Source organism: Strix uralensis, chromosome 5, assembly GCF_047716275.1.
Source record: "Strix uralensis isolate ZFMK-TIS-50842 chromosome 5, bStrUra1, whole genome shotgun sequence".
NCBI classification, from domain to species: domain Eukaryota; kingdom Metazoa; phylum Chordata; class Aves; order Strigiformes; family Strigidae; genus Strix; species Strix uralensis.
Genome location: NC_133976.1, coordinates 47,767,837 through 47,787,154, shown reverse-complemented (window position 1 = coordinate 47,787,154; position 19,318 = coordinate 47,767,837). Strand labels below are relative to the sequence as shown.

The 19,318-nt window shown below is 34.9% G+C and overlaps 1 protein-coding gene across 1 annotated transcript in view; it reads right to left on the bottom strand.

Moving 5' to 3' along the window:
- Positions 1–6,597: 6,597 nt before the first annotated feature.
- Positions 6,598–19,318, bottom strand: part of LRRIQ1 (leucine rich repeats and IQ motif containing 1) — a 115,990-nt gene continuing 103,269 nt past the window's right edge. The window contains 1 exon segment of the mRNA XM_074869400.1: positions 6,598–6,737. Coding sequence (XP_074725501.1) covers positions 6,598–6,737 — 140 coding nt within the window.

Sequence of the window (19,318 nt, the reverse complement as noted above, 5' to 3'; positions counted from 1 at the left end):
CCTCTTCTTCTCCCGTCGCTCGCCCCGCCGTGCTTTTCACCCCGCGGCACGCCTTCTGCTCTCACGTTAGGGAAGTTGTCGTTTAAATGAAAATTGCTGGAGAACTGTATAAATCGCGCGAATGGCAACGTATTAGGCAAATTAGAGTCAAGTTTACGGCTGCCTTGTGTTCTCGCAATGAATAACCTCTCGCACCTCCTACACATGGTGATGGTGGCAGAAAACATGCAATTCTGAAGGGACACCTCTCATCTAATGACCGGAACGTAGCATGAAAATAGAGCCTATTTTATTTTTTTTCTTTTACGTTCTCCTTTTCAGAGCATGGCTCACAAGCACAGAAAATTAAGGTGACTTGAGAGAGAGGCATTTATCCTTTATTAGGATTTTAACTAATTAGCTATAGCGATCTCTCCTAAAAAGCTGTCTTGTACCTCAGGGTATCTGTCGCGCACGGTGGAGGAAGCTCAGCTAATTGGTGGCGCTTATTTGCGTTCAGGCTTGAAGTAATGCCTCGTGAAAAAAAAAATGCTAACCTCTGGTTTCTTTGTCTAAGAGTAATTCAACAAATGAATGCGCTAGGAATAAAGAAAACCCGACCCTCAGCTATTAACAAATATTTTCTTATCACATCTTAACTTTGTGAAATCAGCATTGCTTGTTACCAATATAAAATCCTCTTATCTGCTTATTGGTAAAGATATCTTAACTGCATTTCAGCCAGAAGTAATTTTACATCTACCTGGGCATTTGGGTTTCTTTAGTGCTTGATGCAAAAAAACCCCCAAACTAGAAACCAAAAAAAAAAAAAAACCCCACAAAAAACCCGCTATATAAATATGATCGGCTGAAGGGTAGGGAGGCTCTGCAGAGAGATCTGGACAGGCTGGAGCGATGGGCTCAGGCCAACTGTAGGAGTTTCAATAAGGCCAAATGCCAGGTTCTGCACTTCGACCACAACAAGCCCCAGCAGCGCTACAGGCTTGGGGAGGAGTGGCTGGAGAGCTGCCAGTCAGAGAGGGACCTGGGCGTGTTGATTGACAGCCGGCTGAACAGGAGCCAGCAGTGTGCCCAGGTGGCCAAGAAGGCCAATGCTATCCTGGCTTGCATCAGAAATAGCGTGGCCAGCAGGGACAGGGAAGTGATCTTACCCCTGTACTTGGCACTGGTAAGGCCGCACCTCGATGACTGTGTTCAGTTTTGGGCCCCTCACTACAAAAAGGACATTGAATTACTCGAGCGTGTCCAGAGAAGGGCAACGAAGCTGGTGAAGGGTCTGGAGCACATGTCGTACGAGGAATGGCTGAGGGAACTGGGGTTGTTTAGTCTGGAGAAGAGGAGGCTGAGGGGAGACCTCATCGCCCTCTACAACTACCTCAAAGGAGGTTGCAGAGAGCTGGGGATGAGTCTCTTTAACTAAGTCACAAGTGATAGGACAAGAGGGAATGGCCTCAAGTTGCACCAGGGAAGGTTTAGACTAGATATTACGAAGTATTTCTTTCCAGAATGGGTTGTTAGGAGTTGGAATGGGCTGCCCAGGGAAGTGGTGGAATCCCCATCCCTGGAGGTGTTTAAGAGTCGGGTTGACATAGCGCTTAGGGATATGGTGTAGTTGGGAACTGTCAATGTTGGGTTGATGGTTGGACTAGATGATCTTCAAGGTCTTTTCCAATCCAGATGATTCTGTGATTCTGTGAAATAGCAATCAATCAACTAAGAAACTAAGAAAAGTTTGCTAACTCCAAACAAATCTATTAATCATTCAAGTGAAGACCAGAAGAGGAACAAATGTAGTCCTTGGCAGCTAAGTATGTGCTAACCTGTTGTGTCAGCATCTATGCCACCAAAATGATGGAGGAAGTCCATCTGTGCTCATGAAGAACAATCCATTTGTCCAACTGCTCTGCAAATAACAGTGTAGTTCATAATGTCATTCATTTAAACTTCCAGTCCTCGTAAGGATGGCCAGTCTGGGGCATTTACACAATATTTCTACTAAAAATCTCTTTGAAAACCTAGTCCCTGTCCATTTGCCATCATGGAACTTCATGAACATCTCACCAGTAGGAATTTTAATGTTAACAAACCCTCAGCACAACCTGGCACCCAGAAAGTGCCTTGAGGATGGATCCAGGGACATGTGGTCAGCACGTTTCTGTCCACCACCTACTCTGAAAACCAGGGAATCAGTTCTTCACAAGACCCAACAGTTGCTTTAGACTGATCTATATTGTTAATTGCAGGCCATACCTAATGTCGCTTTCCGTACTCTAGGCACATTTTCTGCCTCTGTATGAGAAGAAAGGGATGTCCCATTCATACTTAACCCCAGATACACCCATGACCAGTTGGCATCCCACTTTTATATATGTGTATATATATATCACACAGGCTCTAACAAGTGCTGCAGCAGTTCACTGTGGGCCAAGACTTCTATGTTCTAAGACCTTACACAATCAGAAATGACTGTGATTTGTCTGCTTTCCACAGGCTACTAGTCAAAGCTCCTATGCTTTTCGCAACTCCTATAACAATAAAATTAGTTAATTTGTTTTTCACTTATGACTGTAAAAAGAAATAAACAAAGCAACAGTTTCCTGCCTTTTTTTTTTTTTTTTTTTTTTTTTTTCCCCAGCTAGTACAGCTAAGTACAAACAGCTTGGATCTCAGATGTAATATCAGGCTACTCGATCTTTTATAATATCGTTGAGTTCCATTCCTGCCTTTTGGGGGCCATGCAGTAATAGCTACTTCTCACATGTGTTTTTCTCATTAAAGAAAACCATATTAAGATAGCGCAGTGTCCCAGAATATTACCCTGGCTTCCATTAATGCTAATAGGAGTAATTTCAGTGTGTATCAAGGAAAGACTGTACCTCCATAAATATGCATTGCCATTATCATGATGATATGACACTAAAATCAAAAGGATATTAATCCAATATATTCTTTAGAGTGCATGCAACAGTTGTAGTGGGAGACCAAGTGGCAGTTTTGCACCCCTCTGTCTGAGGCCAGATTGAACGCCACTTATGGCATGGTTTTGAAAAATGTAAACACTACATACAGTGTTTAATGAATGCATGTTTGAACAACACAATTATTAATAATTAAGTATAATAATTTACTAAGTTAAAATGTGACACCAACTCAGCCTGCACCAAAACAATGTCTATGCTATAGATACATTGGCTTCCTGATATTTACAGATCTGTTAGAACAAGAAATCTATCTGAGCAACAATCTTTTGAGTCAGAGTGGTTACTGTTTAAAAGCATCTTAACATGTAAGTAGGAAAATCTGCCCATAATTCAGTGAGAAACATTTCCTCACAGTGTTTTGTTATTCAGGTGTGGGTTACCTGAGTACCATTAACACCTTGTTCTCATTCAGCATATGCATTTTGGGGAGCATTTTTTCTGTTGCAGCAGGTAATGGTGTTCCTAATGCCACCATTCAAACGATGGAGGGTTTGAAAAGAACTACTGTGCAGACCTTCGGGTGAGCTGCACAGGAAAAGACACTCCAAGGATCCTTTCGGAAGAGCTCATTTACAATTAGATTTGGTGAATGATGCCCATCAAAGGATCAATGCATAAATGCACCTTGGATGTTTCATTCTTAATTTCAAATTAATGCTTTTCTACGGTACCGAGACTTGAACTTCATATGTCCAAGGAAGATTTTTTAAAGAGCTTATTCACATGAAATCCTTCCTCCTTCATGTTAAAGGATCTACAGGAAACAGCAAAAAGTGCCGAGGAGATGATGTTAGTGAGCCGTGAAGAGGTCTGGAGCACCACAAAGGCAGTAGCGCATCTAGAAACATGAAGTTTCAGGGGTTTGTGGTGCAGGTTTTGCTGGGCTGTCACTGTGACTCACAGCCACTCTGACACCACAACAGATTGCCAGAGATACTTATTTTTAAGAATATGTTCTTGTCCTAAATGAGAATTGCTGTATCGGGGAGTAGGGGTGGAGGGAAGAAAGAAAAGAAGGAAAAATAAAAATAATTAAAAAAAGAAAATGAAAAAGAAAAAAGAGAGAAGGAAAAGAAAGCTCAAGGAAGACACAAGGAAAGCATGAAACATTTTTCTGTTGTGCAGAATAGGGCTTGAAAAATTCGTCAACATAAATATGTCACCATATGCAGCATTTGTGTTACCTTACATACTGTTACTTTATATACTGTAAGATATGACTATGAACAGCAGGCATTTGCCCAGATTTAGGGTTGCTTCACTTTATTCCTGAAAGCAATAAAGACCATTCTGCTTGCTTGAACAGAAGTCGCACCTTGCATGTTTATCCATATTTGACCAGACACACTGTACATTCAACACTGCATTTCTTAAAAAAATGCACTCAATACAATAATAAGACATCATCCTATTACACATCGCTATGTTATGTAATGAAAACAGCAAAATATTTTGGCACATTTTATAACTTAATTTCTGTTGGGTACACAACTTATGCATGACAACATCAACTTATAGAATAGAAGACTAAGCCTATTATGAACCTGAAAAGGCATGTCAGTGAATATTGTCAAAGTTGTAATTTAGTAAATTGTATGTTAAAAAGCTATGATTTTCTTTCTGCAAAATAAAATGCCTTTAAAAATGTTTCCAAAACATTTTATTTAGGCTTGGGGGTATTTCTTATTCAGAAACACTTGGAAAGCAAAAGAGATCAGGTATGACGACTTTTCTACAGCAGATCTTTTTTAGATCTACAGGTAGATAGACATAGATAATATAGATATAGAAAGATTTAAGAAATCTGAAATACAAAGATCTCTTATTTACAGCTGTGGTGATGTGCAGGATATTATGGATACCAGACAAATAGAGGGAATAATCTGCAAGAAGCGTTAAACTGCATTTTGATCTCCAGTTAACACCCGCAACAGCGGTGTATCTATTTACTGACCACACTGCCACATATAGCGGCAGACATTTTGAACTAACAAAGTTTTTCCTACAAAACTTATATCCTTGATGATACAATTGAAATCACAGAAGCTCCAGTCTTTGGGAGTGACATTTGAAAGTCTTTATATAGCAGATCTCAAGATTTAGTTTAACACTTACTACATACATTGGGAAACTAACCTCTCAAGCATCTAATGATATTCTATTGCCTGCTGACAACCACAGCATTTCTACAGTCAGGCCAAACAACCTTCACTGATCATCATTCCTCAGAAAGGTAAAGAAATCTTTTTTGAAGCAGGCTGCCCTGACTTTTGAAATGTAAGACTGTAATAAAAACAACACACTGATTCAAATGAGCAAGGTTATTTACTGGAGGCTTTCCATGAGATCAGCCATCGTTTAATCTGAAAATGAATGCAAGTACTCACAAAAATGGAGATAACCGCTTTCAATCCATAGCCATATGTGTATGTTAGCATAAAAAGTGCCACAAAAAATAATGTCATATGTAATTTAAGTATATTTTAAAAACAGCCACAACATAAGAATTTATGTTCCTTACTGACTGAAGTTTAAGGGTCCATTAGCCTCCCCACCCCCCTCTCTGTAGGGGGTTGAGGCTTCACAATATTAGACAAAAACAGATGAGGAAATACCAAAGACAGACTTCTCTAGATCCAGTTAGCAACTTCTACCCTCAAAGTGGAAAACATAAAAATAGTGTTACACTTTGAAATCAAGGAACTTTTTCTGTGCTGTATGTTCAGATTCACTAGAAGCATTCACTAGAAGTAATGAGTTAGATAACCATAAATAGTAGAAATAGTATTTTTTCTCTTTCTCTAGATCTCTTTGCACCACAAAACTTTTACACATGGGTCTGAAGGAATCTGGCTACATGAACAAATGAAGTTGGGTTAACAGTGTTGTGTAGATGTAATGTTACATTACTTCAGAACAAACTGAGAACTTAATAAATTTATTTTTTTCTTTAACCCTCTAGGAAAACGTTCGAAGTCTTTGAAAGTATAAAATTGTAACAGGTTGCTTTATCACATTATGACCATAATTTAGGATGAAAGCTGTAGAGGACTTCTCATATGACTAAGAAAAGACAAGTGCATCCCCACCATTTGTAGGTTGCTGCAAATTTTTGCTGCTTCAGTAAAATATTTTAAACAGGCTTCTCTAAGAATGGCATTGCTGGCTGCTATAGCTCACAGCAGTTTGCAAGCACGTATTTTATTTGTTAGAAAATGAGAATTCAGTGTTTTGATATGTGACATACATCATACGAGTGTGAACCATTATTACATTTGCACATCTCAACCAGTTCTTATAAGCAAGCCTAAACTTGTTCACCGTATAACAATCTTTGTAGAGTTAATCAGTTCTGCATTCTACACCACATGAACATATAAGCAATTGAAAACACAAACTATGATAACATACTGACAGGTATAAAATACTTTGACAAAAAAAACCCCAAACCACTGTAACCATGTATAATAAAATAAGTCAAATGTAGTTAACTGAAACTGTTTATATTGGTAATAAACAAGAATCCAAGAACTGATATTCACAGGTTTAAAAAGAAACAGCTCTCCATATGCTCTCCATATTTGATTAAATCAACTAGTTAAATTTTCTCCAATATTCAGCTAATATTTTTAAGCTTTTGCCTTTTTTTGCCTGCTCCCCATCCTCCGCTGAGCTGCACTGGATGGTCTCGAAACGATATCCGTTCTTTAACAGACGGACCCAAACATGACTTTTCTGGAGCAGATATATTCTTTTCTAAACAATAAACAGACAACATGAAATTAAAAATCAAACCTACAAAAATCCCTAAATTTCACTGCATCATATTTTTTTAAGGTAATAATATACATTAATATGTCTAATTTGATAGCACACAACTTTTACAATTATGTATTTCTCACCATTTAAAAAGTAATACAGTATTTTCACAAAGGCAATACTTCTTTAAAACCAAACTCCTATTTTTAAAACCAGTCTCTATTTTGATAATAGACAGTAAAATTACTACACAAAATTATCATATTTTTAAAAGTGCCACTATCTATTTTGAACATATTTTAAACAAATATAGAGATATGCAATGCTTTTGATACAGAAACTAGTAATGTCATTCTTCCTTAAAGTGGATGCAGAACTAGTTCAGAAGATATTATCTAATTAACAAGTTATTGTTTTACTATATTAGACCAAATGAAAGAGATTTATTTTTTTCAAAGCCCATGAATACTTAAACTTTGATGCTGAATGGTGCCATAGCAAGTTTAAGCACACATAGAAATACGTAAAATAGTCACTTTCATTGTCATGCATACAGACACTTGAGTAATTTAGACAACAGTTTCTACAAAATACTTAAGACAATTATTTAAATAAAATAACCAGTAGACCTGACTAGAGGTATGATATTTATTTTGCACAAGCCAACACTTTACAGATGGAAATATCTTTTGTAGACATCTGTAAGGAAGAAGGCATCTGTGGAAGACAATTCAAACTTTGCAAGAGAATGATATGATGTTCACTGTACAGCAGGTTTTATATATATAAATATATAAAATTAGCATGCTATTTTAGCTTATCAAATAAAAATTTTACAAACATCTTTGTGCCACCTATCAAAGGAAAAGATTACTAACTACATATTTTTAATAAGTATTTTGATATTTTAACTTTTTAGTACTTTTTAATAGCAATGTTAAATTTATCTCAATAAATAGTGCCAAAAAATTAAAACAAAGCTTAAATCATATGACTGAATATAAGTATTTACTAATATATACAGCATAGCTATAAATTTCAAACATTAAGAATATCTTTGTTTTCTTATGGGTGTTTTTCTGTAGTCTGCTAGATCTAAATATCGGGAGCTTTTCACAGCCTACAGTTCCCTTTGTTATGAAGTTTTAATTTATTGCAAATGTAATTTACTAGATAATTCTCTCTTTTTGCAATCAAGAGCTTTCAAGTATTTTTAGTATGATCTCCATTCATTTTCGTATGGCTCTACAGATGTAGTCAACTGAGGTTTTTTTCTTAAAATATATAACTTACTCTAGGTCAACCTGATAAAGGTTTAAAATACTAATGTCTTGCTTTTACAGGATTCCCAGTTTCCTTGACTTTGGATCCTTTTATTTAACACCTCAAATGGTAGCAGATATCTCTACTGAAGAAAGGCTTTCGTTAAAGAGCAAAAATAAAGTTATTTAATCAAGCAGTAAACTTTCCGTTAATTCTTTTGACTGCGAATCATAACGTATTCATTGAAGGCTGAAACCCTCAAATTAGCGAATTAAGTGGTTAATTAGTGAAATTTCAAAATAAATCTAACATAATAATATTTTTAAAATTGCATCCGTTCTTTAATTTAAAGAGATGTTTTCTGAAGTTTCAAACATTTTTAAACAAGAAAAAGCATTAAGACTGGAATATGTTCTTTTTTAAAAAAGAAAAAAGGGAAATAGCTATTGCATGTTTAGACTGGAAAAGAAGTTTGAGGTCAATTTATGCTTGAGACTGACTTTCCTATGCACTCATCTTCAAGGCTGTATCAATGGGAAAGGTAAAGTAGACATACCAGTTATTTATTTTTATATTTTGACTAAATAAGTATTTTTTCCTTATGTTATTTTTAAACCAGAATAAATACAAATGCCAGAACAAAACCATCAATAATAAATTTGAAAATTAGTTTAAAAGTGATAGAGTCAATGTAGCAAAAAAGGAAGTCAACCACATCCTAATTTCATAATCTGGATTATTTCTGGACTAACAACCTCATGTGTTTATGAACCTCTCTGTACTGCTAAATATTATTTTCATGATGTACTTTGAAATCTGTAAATGTAGGTTTTCTGGCTTTCCACTTATAACTATATGTAATTCATTAGAAGGGATAAATTGCCCTTCCATTACTAGGAAATGTATATTATTATTCCATAAAAAAAAAATCCCCAAAGACGGGCTGTAATTTGCTACAAGAAACTTGTGAAAGGTCTTCATAAATTACTAATATATACTTTTATTTTGGCAGAATAACAGCTGTATGTGTCATAGTATGAACTGTGCTTGTCTAAACTTCAGAGTCAAAAGTTCGCAATTATTTTTTTTTTTTAATTTTTAACTGTACCTGATTTATGTATTGTTTAGATGGTAGCATAGTCAAATATTTTATGAGTAAAATGTAATAACTTATTAAACTTGAGTGCATATAAGATGTTTGACAAAATGTTTTAGATGTGTGTGAGAATCATAGCTCAGGATTTGTAGACCCTCAGTAATAGAGCAGGACAACTTCCTCAGCCTGAAGGTATTTTCATAAAATCCCAAATACTCTAAAGGTGTATACTCTCTGCTCCCTTGAATGTAGGTTTAACAAATCAGAGGCTATTCCAAAGTCTGACAGTCATGGCTCTGTTTTTCTTTATCTAGCCTGAAATGTTGGTAAGATTTCCTAGGCTCTGCATTAAACTTTACTGTACAGTAGTGACCTAGACAAACAATTAAAGCATAGACTAATCTGTATTCTTTCTTTCCATCCTTTACACAGTTCTCAGCACTTTCAGCCAAATAAAATAAAATCACTGTAGGGAATGATCAACAAATATAGAATGAAATGTCTACAAGACAGGTTTGTTGTAAATCACTGTAAATCACTCCCTTTGTATGTCCCATCTTCCTGTCTTTGAAATGGGCATAATTATGCTTGGTCTTCTGATAAAGCTCTTTTGATATCTACCAAATATTACTAAGAGATGGGTATTATTATCAACATTGCTGTTCCACTTATCGGTCTAACTGGAGTGATGAAAGACAGAACTGGCACGGAGATCCAACAGTTTATTCCCTGAAGAATTCTCAGACACAGGTATGAGTCCAGCAGTGCTAGAGGCTTGGGGAGGAGTGGCTGGAGAGCTGCCAGTCAGAGAGGGACCTGGGCGTGTTAACTGACAGCCGGCTGAACATGAGCCAGCAGTGTGCCCAGGTGGCCAAGAAGGCCAATGGCATCCTGGCTTGCATCAGAAATAGCGTGGCCAGCAGGGACAGGGAAGTGATCTTACCCCTGTACTCGGCACTGGTGAGGCCACACCTCGATGACTGTGTTCAGTTTTGGGCCCCTCACTACAAAAAGACATTGAATTACTCGAGTGTGTCCAGAGAAGGGCAATGAAGCTGGTGAAGGGTCTGGAGCACATGTCGTACGAGGAATGGCTGAGGGAACTGGGGTTGTTTAGTCTGGAGAAGAGGAGGCTGAGGGGAGACCTCATCGCCCTCTACAACTACCTGAAAGGAGGTTACAGAGAACTGGGGATGAGTCTCTTTAACTAAGTCACAAGCGATAGGACAAGAGGTAATGGCCTCAAGATGCACCAGGGAAGGTTTAGACTAGATATTAGGAAGCATTTCTTTCCAGAACGGGTTGTTAGGCATTGGAATGGGCTGCCCGGGGCAGTGGTGGAGTCCCCATCCCTGGAGGTGTTTAAGAGTTGGGTCGACACAGCGCTTAGGGATATGGTGTAGTTGGGAACTGTTAATGTTGGGTTGATGGTTGGACTGGATGATCTTCAAGGTCTTTTCCAACCTAGACAATTCTGTGATTCTGTGAGTCAGACCAACATATAAGTATAGTGAAGTTTGCTTACTCCTATTCATATTATACCTAATTCTCAGACATTATACTTACAGACTGCTAGTGGCTTAAATGTTAATTATGATTGAAAAATTGTGTCATCAAGCAAAGAAACACTTCATTTACAATGAAGGTATTAGTCAAATATGAGAAAGGTTTTTATTGCAGTTCTTTCTCCTAGAGTTTAATGCAAGAACAAACAGAAAGAAAAATGAAAATATAGGAATGGAATATGATGTAAATATAGAACTTGATTTATCATACATGTGTCCACAAATTACTATGCATAAATTTCTGTCTTTTGTTATTTCAGTGAAAATCTAGGTATGAACACTCTCTTGGTGAAGTAAGACCAGCCTTCTACTTAAATATAAAGTAAGCATCTAGGAAGAGTTTTTCAAGAAGTAAAAATGTTACACATAAATTAAAACTAAAACTCAATTATTTTGTTGTCAATACCTGTGTTTACAACAGGTTTTCTGATTCTACATTATTCAAACAGGCATTTTTTTCCTTCGGAAATATTCAATAAAGACAGCTGCATTAGCAAATGGTTAGAATTTTGTCTAGATTGAGGGGATGAGGGAAGATGGGAGAGTCTGGTAAGGGACGACAATGCCACTTTGAATTAAGAGACTGAACCTAGAAATGTTCCTTAAAAATATAGTCTTATTTTTCTAAAAAAAACCCAAAAAACAAACCAACAAAAAACCCAAAACCCAAACAAAACTTATTAAAATGAATAGGTAACTGAAACCTTATTGTATTTTTTTCACTTATATTTGTTGCCTTTACTTATATTTATTGGGCTTTACTTCTTTTCCTTGGACATAAATACATTTATACCTGCTTAGGGGAAGTTGTGCAATTTTACTGATTTATGAGATTTTTTTATTTTAAGAAAAGAGGAGAAAATAATAAAAAGTGGGGAGAATACTTAGTTCAATGTACAGAAAAATAAAACAAAGATTTACTAAAACCCAATGTTTGATAGCAAATGAAAATATTTTGCATTTTTTAAAAAGTTCTACCAAGCATACACCTGAAGTGCTTCAAGGTCAGATATTCAGGTATTATTAAAACATTAAAAATCTCCATATGATCCTTTAACTGTTCATCAGGGTGTAATTTATTTGAAAGTCTTACTTTACACCTCAGTATTTTTTTGAGCGAGAGCTTATATTTTTCTCTTACAGAGTTACTAATGATGTGAACAGTTTTTACGGCAAGCTTGCATTTGCAATACCTCCATTTTTCCCTAAACTGCAACGTGTCTTGCAAATGAATGGTTCATGTATTAGCATATATGAGTGAATAAAATTACTATTATCAGAAATTTTTGACTGGTAAAATAAAAGGTGACATTAAATGTCATATTTTGCTATAAATATAAAGAGATCTGTAAGTCATATATTTCATTAATATGCATACATACCCACATAGGTATGCACATATGTATTTGTGATTTATGAATAATGATCATAATACTTTCTTTTCATGTTATGTTCCACGAGTGTATTTGTAGAGGGCCTTATACAAAGGCAACAACAGAAAGATTCAGTGTTTCAAGATATATTTACTAAATATAAATTAGAAGTATTACATTGCCTTTACTCTAGAAAATACTGATATTTTAAATGATAATAATAACAACAATGATGATTATGATGATGACAAATTAGTATTATTACCATTACTGGTACTAGAATTAAATAGAACCTGGCCAGTATATTAAGTATAATTTAACATGATATACAGTTATTCTAATACCTACTCATATGGGGAGAAAATCTTAGCCAAGGAAAGCAATTTAATTTCTCCTATCCCAAAGTAATATTTGACTATATGAAGCTCCAGTCCAGTATAGTCTGAGAGATTTTCAGGTGCCTGTATATACCAAATAACCATTTTTTTTTTATTATGTGCTGAAAGCTTGTCTTGGGTTGAGTTCACATGCTTCTATTTCTAAGCAGCCACTTTTCTGTTGTTTAATCTGTTTTCTGCTATTGATTTGTTCTGGTCTTTTTTGGTTAAAGCCTGGGTCTTTTAACAAATGTCAAGGTTTACATATCCTCTGTTTTGATAAGTAATGCAATATGTAAAATGCTTTGAATGAAATTCTTGGTGTCCAAGAAGAAAAGCTTTGTTAAACAGGTTATGATAGAATTTTTATGATGTATAGTAGACGTCATAGGGCATTTATCGATCCACCTAACGTTGTGTGTCTGGAGATATAATTTATTTCAAAGTCCTTACCATATTGTATTACTTAAGAGCAAATACAGCATAAGAAGGCATGGAGAAAAAACTTCAACATTTTAATGAAAGTGACCAGAACAAATCCTTAGCAGCGAAGCGTTTACATCAATTTAAACTCTGAAAAGAAGGTAGGTTCAGCAGGTCTGTGAAAAAAGTAAATGCTACATCTCAGAAAAGCTACTTTTCGATAATGGTTATACTGAAGTTGGATCAAAATTTTTTTTTAGTTGCATTGTTTACAACAAACGAAAAATATATTTATTGTATTGCAATTTTACATTAAATTTTTGTGTCACACATATTTGAACAGCACTGAGAAGCCTCAGGAGCATCTTATACAAAATTCTACATAATATGTAAAGATATACCTCCTTTCCACATGGAGATCTGAAGATGAAACTTTTTTTTTTTTTTTTTTTTTTGGTATGCAAATGATTAATTTTGTCTCTAAATCTCCTTGACTTCAACTTGGTAGGACTGGAGACTAACCTTAACATTTTATAGAAACAATGAACTTTAATGTCTTAATTTATCAAACACTAATGCTTTTCTAACCAGATCATGCTGACAACTACATACTTGAATCTGAACTCTAAAATGTGACTCAGACACATGAAAGAATTCAGATGAGCATTTACAAGAATAAGTTATAAACGTTTATTAATTGCCATTCTACACACTTAAAATAAACAACACAATAAATATAATGCTCCAAATATGTTCCTGTAAAATATAACATTCTCCTAACTAGAAACAGGACTTTTAGCACCATTGGTTATTAAAGTCCAATATTTATTTTGTTTTTCAGCTCCTTATCTATTTCCCTGATTTTGACCATTTAGGATGAAATTTTACATACTGAGTATCTGCCTTTGGCCAAAGTTTTCTGAAAGGTCGGTCACTTCTAAGAAAATATGTGAAATATTTATGTTGCCTTTCGCAGAGGGGACTTGAAGTCCGCCAAGTAACAGAGCCTTGCTTTTAGGATCTGTCCAAATTTGGACCAAGTATATACAAACTGAAGTTTTTACATGATCAGAGATGTTGTTCTTGATTTTTTGGGCTATATTCCCTAAAATATCAGTCATCATGGAAACGCACTTTACCACAATGTTACATGGAACTAAGCAAGACTATTCCTAAAAATAGTGTTGAAGATCATGCTAGGTCAGGGAACTTAAGAGCCTGCTTGTTTCATGCTCTCTGTGGCAGATCGAGCCTGGCTACAAGAACCATGGAGAGGATAAGAACCAAAGCTCCTATAAGGAGACTGGGAGAAGAGGCAGAGGGCTAGAATTAAAACCTGAGACAGAAATGAGACTGACTTGGAGTTAAGGTGACAGAAACTAAGGCTAACTTGGCAAACAATACCCTGATATAGCTGGCAAAAGATGCTAGAATGACTTCAGAAATAGACTGACACTGAAAGCAGAGAGAAAATGTGGGGAAGAAGAAAGTTGTGTATTCACAAAGGGTAAATGAGTAAGAATAAAAAAGATTAAGGGGCACTAGATAGGCCCTAACTCTCAGAACTGAATTAAAAGAAGCGAAAATATAGGTGGTGATAAGAAAGGATACAGACAATAAGTACATTAAGAGTCTGGACTCAAGATCTGCCTAAATAGTAGACTAAACCAGGACACATTTGAAGGAGATTTAAACTAGGAGATGATGAATCTGAGGAATACTGGCAAGGAATATCTGGATACAAAAGGGAATAGAGAGAGGAAAAAGGTAATCAGACAAGGATCTGTAGAAAAAAACACAAGACTTGATGGCGACTGTGGAAAAGAAGCCTAAGACTGAATGGGAGAGGAAGCTTATGCTGAAATAAGTTGGAGGTGCAGAAGAAAGAATTGCTCATAGTAAAAGAAAGGATTATGGAACACAAATGTGGAAAAGTCAGCAATGAAGAAGAAACAAATTAGAAGGAAAAAACAAGGAAAGATTGTCTTGGAGAAAATGTTTACAGACAAATCTTGGCCATGCAGTGCAACAGCTCTGTAGTAGCCCAACAACTCTGTAGTAGCCCAACATTCATTACTGGATCTTTCTGTGCAATGACCTGATAAACATTTTTGAAGCTACCTGACAAATATCCCACAGCAAAGGAAAACTAGAATTGTCATTATTTACTCATATCATACAACAGAAATCCTTGTGGTGTTTCTAATGGTTCCAAGGTTTTAAGTGGGTATCTAAATTGCATGTAAGTCAATATCTCAGAATGGATTTTCTTTCTTTTAACCTAGTTTCTCTTTAAAAAAACGAACACACCCCACACTCCCCTGAACCCGCAAAACCTGTTAAAAACATATCAGGCTGTAAAATTAAGCACTTAAAATTTAGGAGATGCCTCTGTATATGTTATACATAGTTGAATTATTTTCATAATTCAAAACACAGATGATAAAATTACATGAGATAATGTATCATTTTTCTCCCTAGCCTGCTAAATTTTATGAAAGCAAGTTCTAAGTGCCTTTTAAAATCTGCATTTAGGTAATTTTTTAAATATGTAACTTCAGTGAATTAAGCAGTATCTTGTAAATTATCATTCTGTAGTCTGTTCAAAAAGATTAGATATGTACTTTTTGATGGTTAACTAATACATAGGAAAAATATATATATATCTCCATAATAATTTCAAATGGTTAGGAAAGCAGTATCTTTCAGCTGTGTTTAATAAATAGAAAAAAGTTTTGATCCTGCAGAATATGTCAAATTTGCATGCATGAGTATTCTCACTATGAAAAATTATACATAAATACTTTCCTGGTCCAGATTTTCTTGTTCTTAATCACGATCACCACTAGTCAAATTTTTAAAACACTTGGGCATGGAAGTCAGTGGAATTACACTCATAAGCCAAGCCTACATGTGTGTTTCCTTACACTTAAAAAAAAAAAAAAAAAAGAAGTTATTAAGATTGCATACTGAAAGAACAGGGAAATACTTAGATGTTATATCTATGAATAGAAAAAAAACAGTAAAAAATTGAAGATTTTTGCATTGTGTATTAGATGCATGTATCATACTGGAATCTGTCTTGCTGGCTTGATTAAGCCAGTATTTCATCTCAGAAATTCACTTTTACCTTCATGATTTTATGTTAATTTTTGAGAGAAGCCTCCTTTTCAAGCAGATAATATTACGATAAATAGCTCTCTGTACACATAAATGGTGACACCTATGCTGATTTACTTCACTTCTAAACACAGGATTTATATCTATAGTGGAAAGGAATTCATGGTACATACCTGATTTTTCCTAGTTTCATCATTATAAATGGATTGTTGAATTTTTAATAATGTTTCTTGGACTACTGCACTTCTATTGTTACTTAATATAAAATCTCTCCAGTTAAGAAAAAAAAGTTAGTGAATTTAAGAAACTCCAGAAGAATGAGAGTTAGACCTACATTGTCACCAATTATCTATATTTTGTGAATTAGTCATTCCACCATTTGACATATCCCTTGATTTTGTCACCATACTGTGACTAGTTTGTCATTTGCAAGGCTGTACCTGTGTATATCCAACTGTAACATTACTCCTTTGTTGACATGGCAGATGCCAAAGAGTTTATCCAGTTCAAAAATGAGGAGGAGACCTCTTTTCTTTTCTTAACAGTTAAATACAATGATGCTATCATCCCTTCTTCAGCAGATACATAAACATTATACAAGGATGGTATATATCATGGCTATTATTTCTGCAGATAGGAAAACTGATGTATATAAATTCAAAATTACATTCCTAATATCAACAGGCTAGTGACAGAACTGGAAAAAGCCAAAACTCTTGAATCTAGAGTTTAATACTTTCTCTCATGTACATAAAATATATACTACTAGTACCATATGCAGAAAAGTAGGTTTTAGTATCTAAGTCTGCACATGAACAAGTTCCATTGTGCTGTGTATTTTCATATATAGGACATCAAGTAAAGTTCAGCATACCGAGGAACGTTTAAAATATAATGAAGAGTGTTGTACTGATTTATTGATTTCTAATACAGTTCTTTTTCGCACTGATTATTTAAAAGAAAGCATCAATGTCAGATGAAAACTTTGGAGGTGACACTATTAAGATTATGAACTTTATCTACCTGCCCCATAAGTTCGCAGGATATGAACAAGTTCTTGTTTGGAAGTCATTAAAGGTTTTCAAATTCATATAGAGTTGTGCCACTGCTAAATTACCCCATCTTTCTGCATGGCTTTTTACCATTCTATTCTAACATGTCTCAGGGTTTCCAGACCGAGGCTATTTTGCACTCTTTCAGCCTATAACAGGTTTAATTAGTTTCTAACTGTTTTCCTCTGACCATGTAAATATATTCTATGTATTAACGTATGGTGTATTGACAGCTCTTTTTCTGAGGCATATTTTGTATTCTGGTAAGATTTACAGAGGTATCTGTGTAGAAAAAAATATTATGTTGAAAGGATGTTCAAAACAATATTTCTGCTTTTCTACTACGTATCAAAGCCTGATAAATTTTAATTACTTCAGAAGTATAGAACTCTTTTTCATCCATTATATGCCTTTATTTTCTGAGCACAAAAATATTATAGTATGGAATCATTTCACTATCTTTTACTGGACAAAATGCTTGTCCAATAACATTCATGGGGTCATATAACCAGATGTGGTTATATGAAAAGATAGCTTTATTCTTAAAATTGTGACAGCAGTTGTGATTTCTAAGGTAAATTGGGTTCAGAATTTTGCTGATGATAAGTAATTTGTACTGTAAATATCCTATATAAATTTACAGAATTTCTAGATAATTCTAAGGAAAAATTATAAATTTTACCATTATCTTCTAGGAAGTCTGCTAAGCAGGTAAATGCTGAGAAATTGAAAGGACTAGTATTTAAGTACCTAAGTACCTCCATATTTGATCCCATGCATCTAAGATGTTTCTTACTCAGTTTCTATAAACTTCTAATTCAGTTTCTATAAACTTCTAATTCAGACTGCCTCAGAAAAACAAAACAAAACAAAAAAACCCAAGAAAAAAAGAAAGAAGCAAAGAAAAAAAGACCACCAGAAACCCCTCAGTAAACTATGAGTAAAGGCATGAAGAAAGAGCTTAAAAATTAGATGTTTACTGCACACAGGGAGTTTACAAATCCTAAATGAAAGACAGCAGTTATGGAACTAGAATATATAGACAATACTAATACTAAGGAGAAAGGAGCAGGAAAGAATAAAATTTTTAAAGAACTGAAGCTGCACCATACAATGCTTAAAACAAAGTTGAAGACTTTCTAAGGACTCTCATTACCAAAGAAAGGAAGGCAGAAAAAAAGGTGGGAGTTCTGTCAAGAGGAAAAAATACAATTGAGAGAAAGATGTAAAAAGGAAACTGAAATAAAAGTTACTGTGTTTGGTTTTTTTTTTTTTTCTTTGAGTTTGAAGTCTTTCCACTGTAAGAAAGGCATTATTAAACTTCATTAATTTAATTTCACTGCTAACATAATGGAAAAGTTTGAATTTATCTGATAAATGAAATTGATAAATGTTTTGTAGTGGAGATAGTATTTATGGGCTGTTTTTTGAGCTAGGGGTGATTAAGATTCAGGGTCCAATTTTTAAAATTCTTTTCCTGGAAAGTAGTGTTTTACTACTTTTTCAGAGGCTCCCTGAAAGACTAGAATTCAGGGAAGAGAAGAATTAAGAATTCTGGGCAGTCTTTTAAATAATGATTGGAGGCATAGCTCCCATTGTATTCTACTTTCAAATTCTGGTACTTCTGGAAATCCCTTTCAAAAGATTGCAGTTCACAAGACAAGATTTACAATGAAAATAAAGTTTAATATTTGCCGAGAAAAGAAAACCACAAAATTGTGATGACAGGTAAACAACGTAAATACGTAGGATACTCATCTAAAGGTCCAACATTGACTGGCCAGAACCAGATTAGGATGATAGAATAGAGTTGATGATTGTCACAGCCCACTCACAAACTGGACATTAGCATAAAAAAAATCATCTGGTCTAGCTAGGTATAAAAAAAATAATTACTTCTAATTCTTGCAGAATATGCCCATCTTGCAACTTAGTGCTGACTACACTATCGTTGTTCAGAAAAGTATTAAAACAAAGCATATAACCAGCCACTCGCACCAATATTTATGGAGTTAATACAAATACCAGTAAGTGTAGGACCAATACTTGAATCTTGCATAACTCTGACTGTAAGCCACTAACCATCATGGCTCATGTATGTGTATTGCAGAGAAATTATACACCAGGGAAAAAGAACTTTTTTTTCTGTCCTTTTTTTTTACAAAAGCGAGGTAAGTTTATGTTAAACTGAAAGGTAGAAAATACTGTCAGCAAAAGGTCATTCTAACTCACCTACTTTTGCAATTTATTTGCAGTACGTATCACAGAGATTAAGATCTCAGCAGTGGTTAGAAAAGAATGACAAAAAA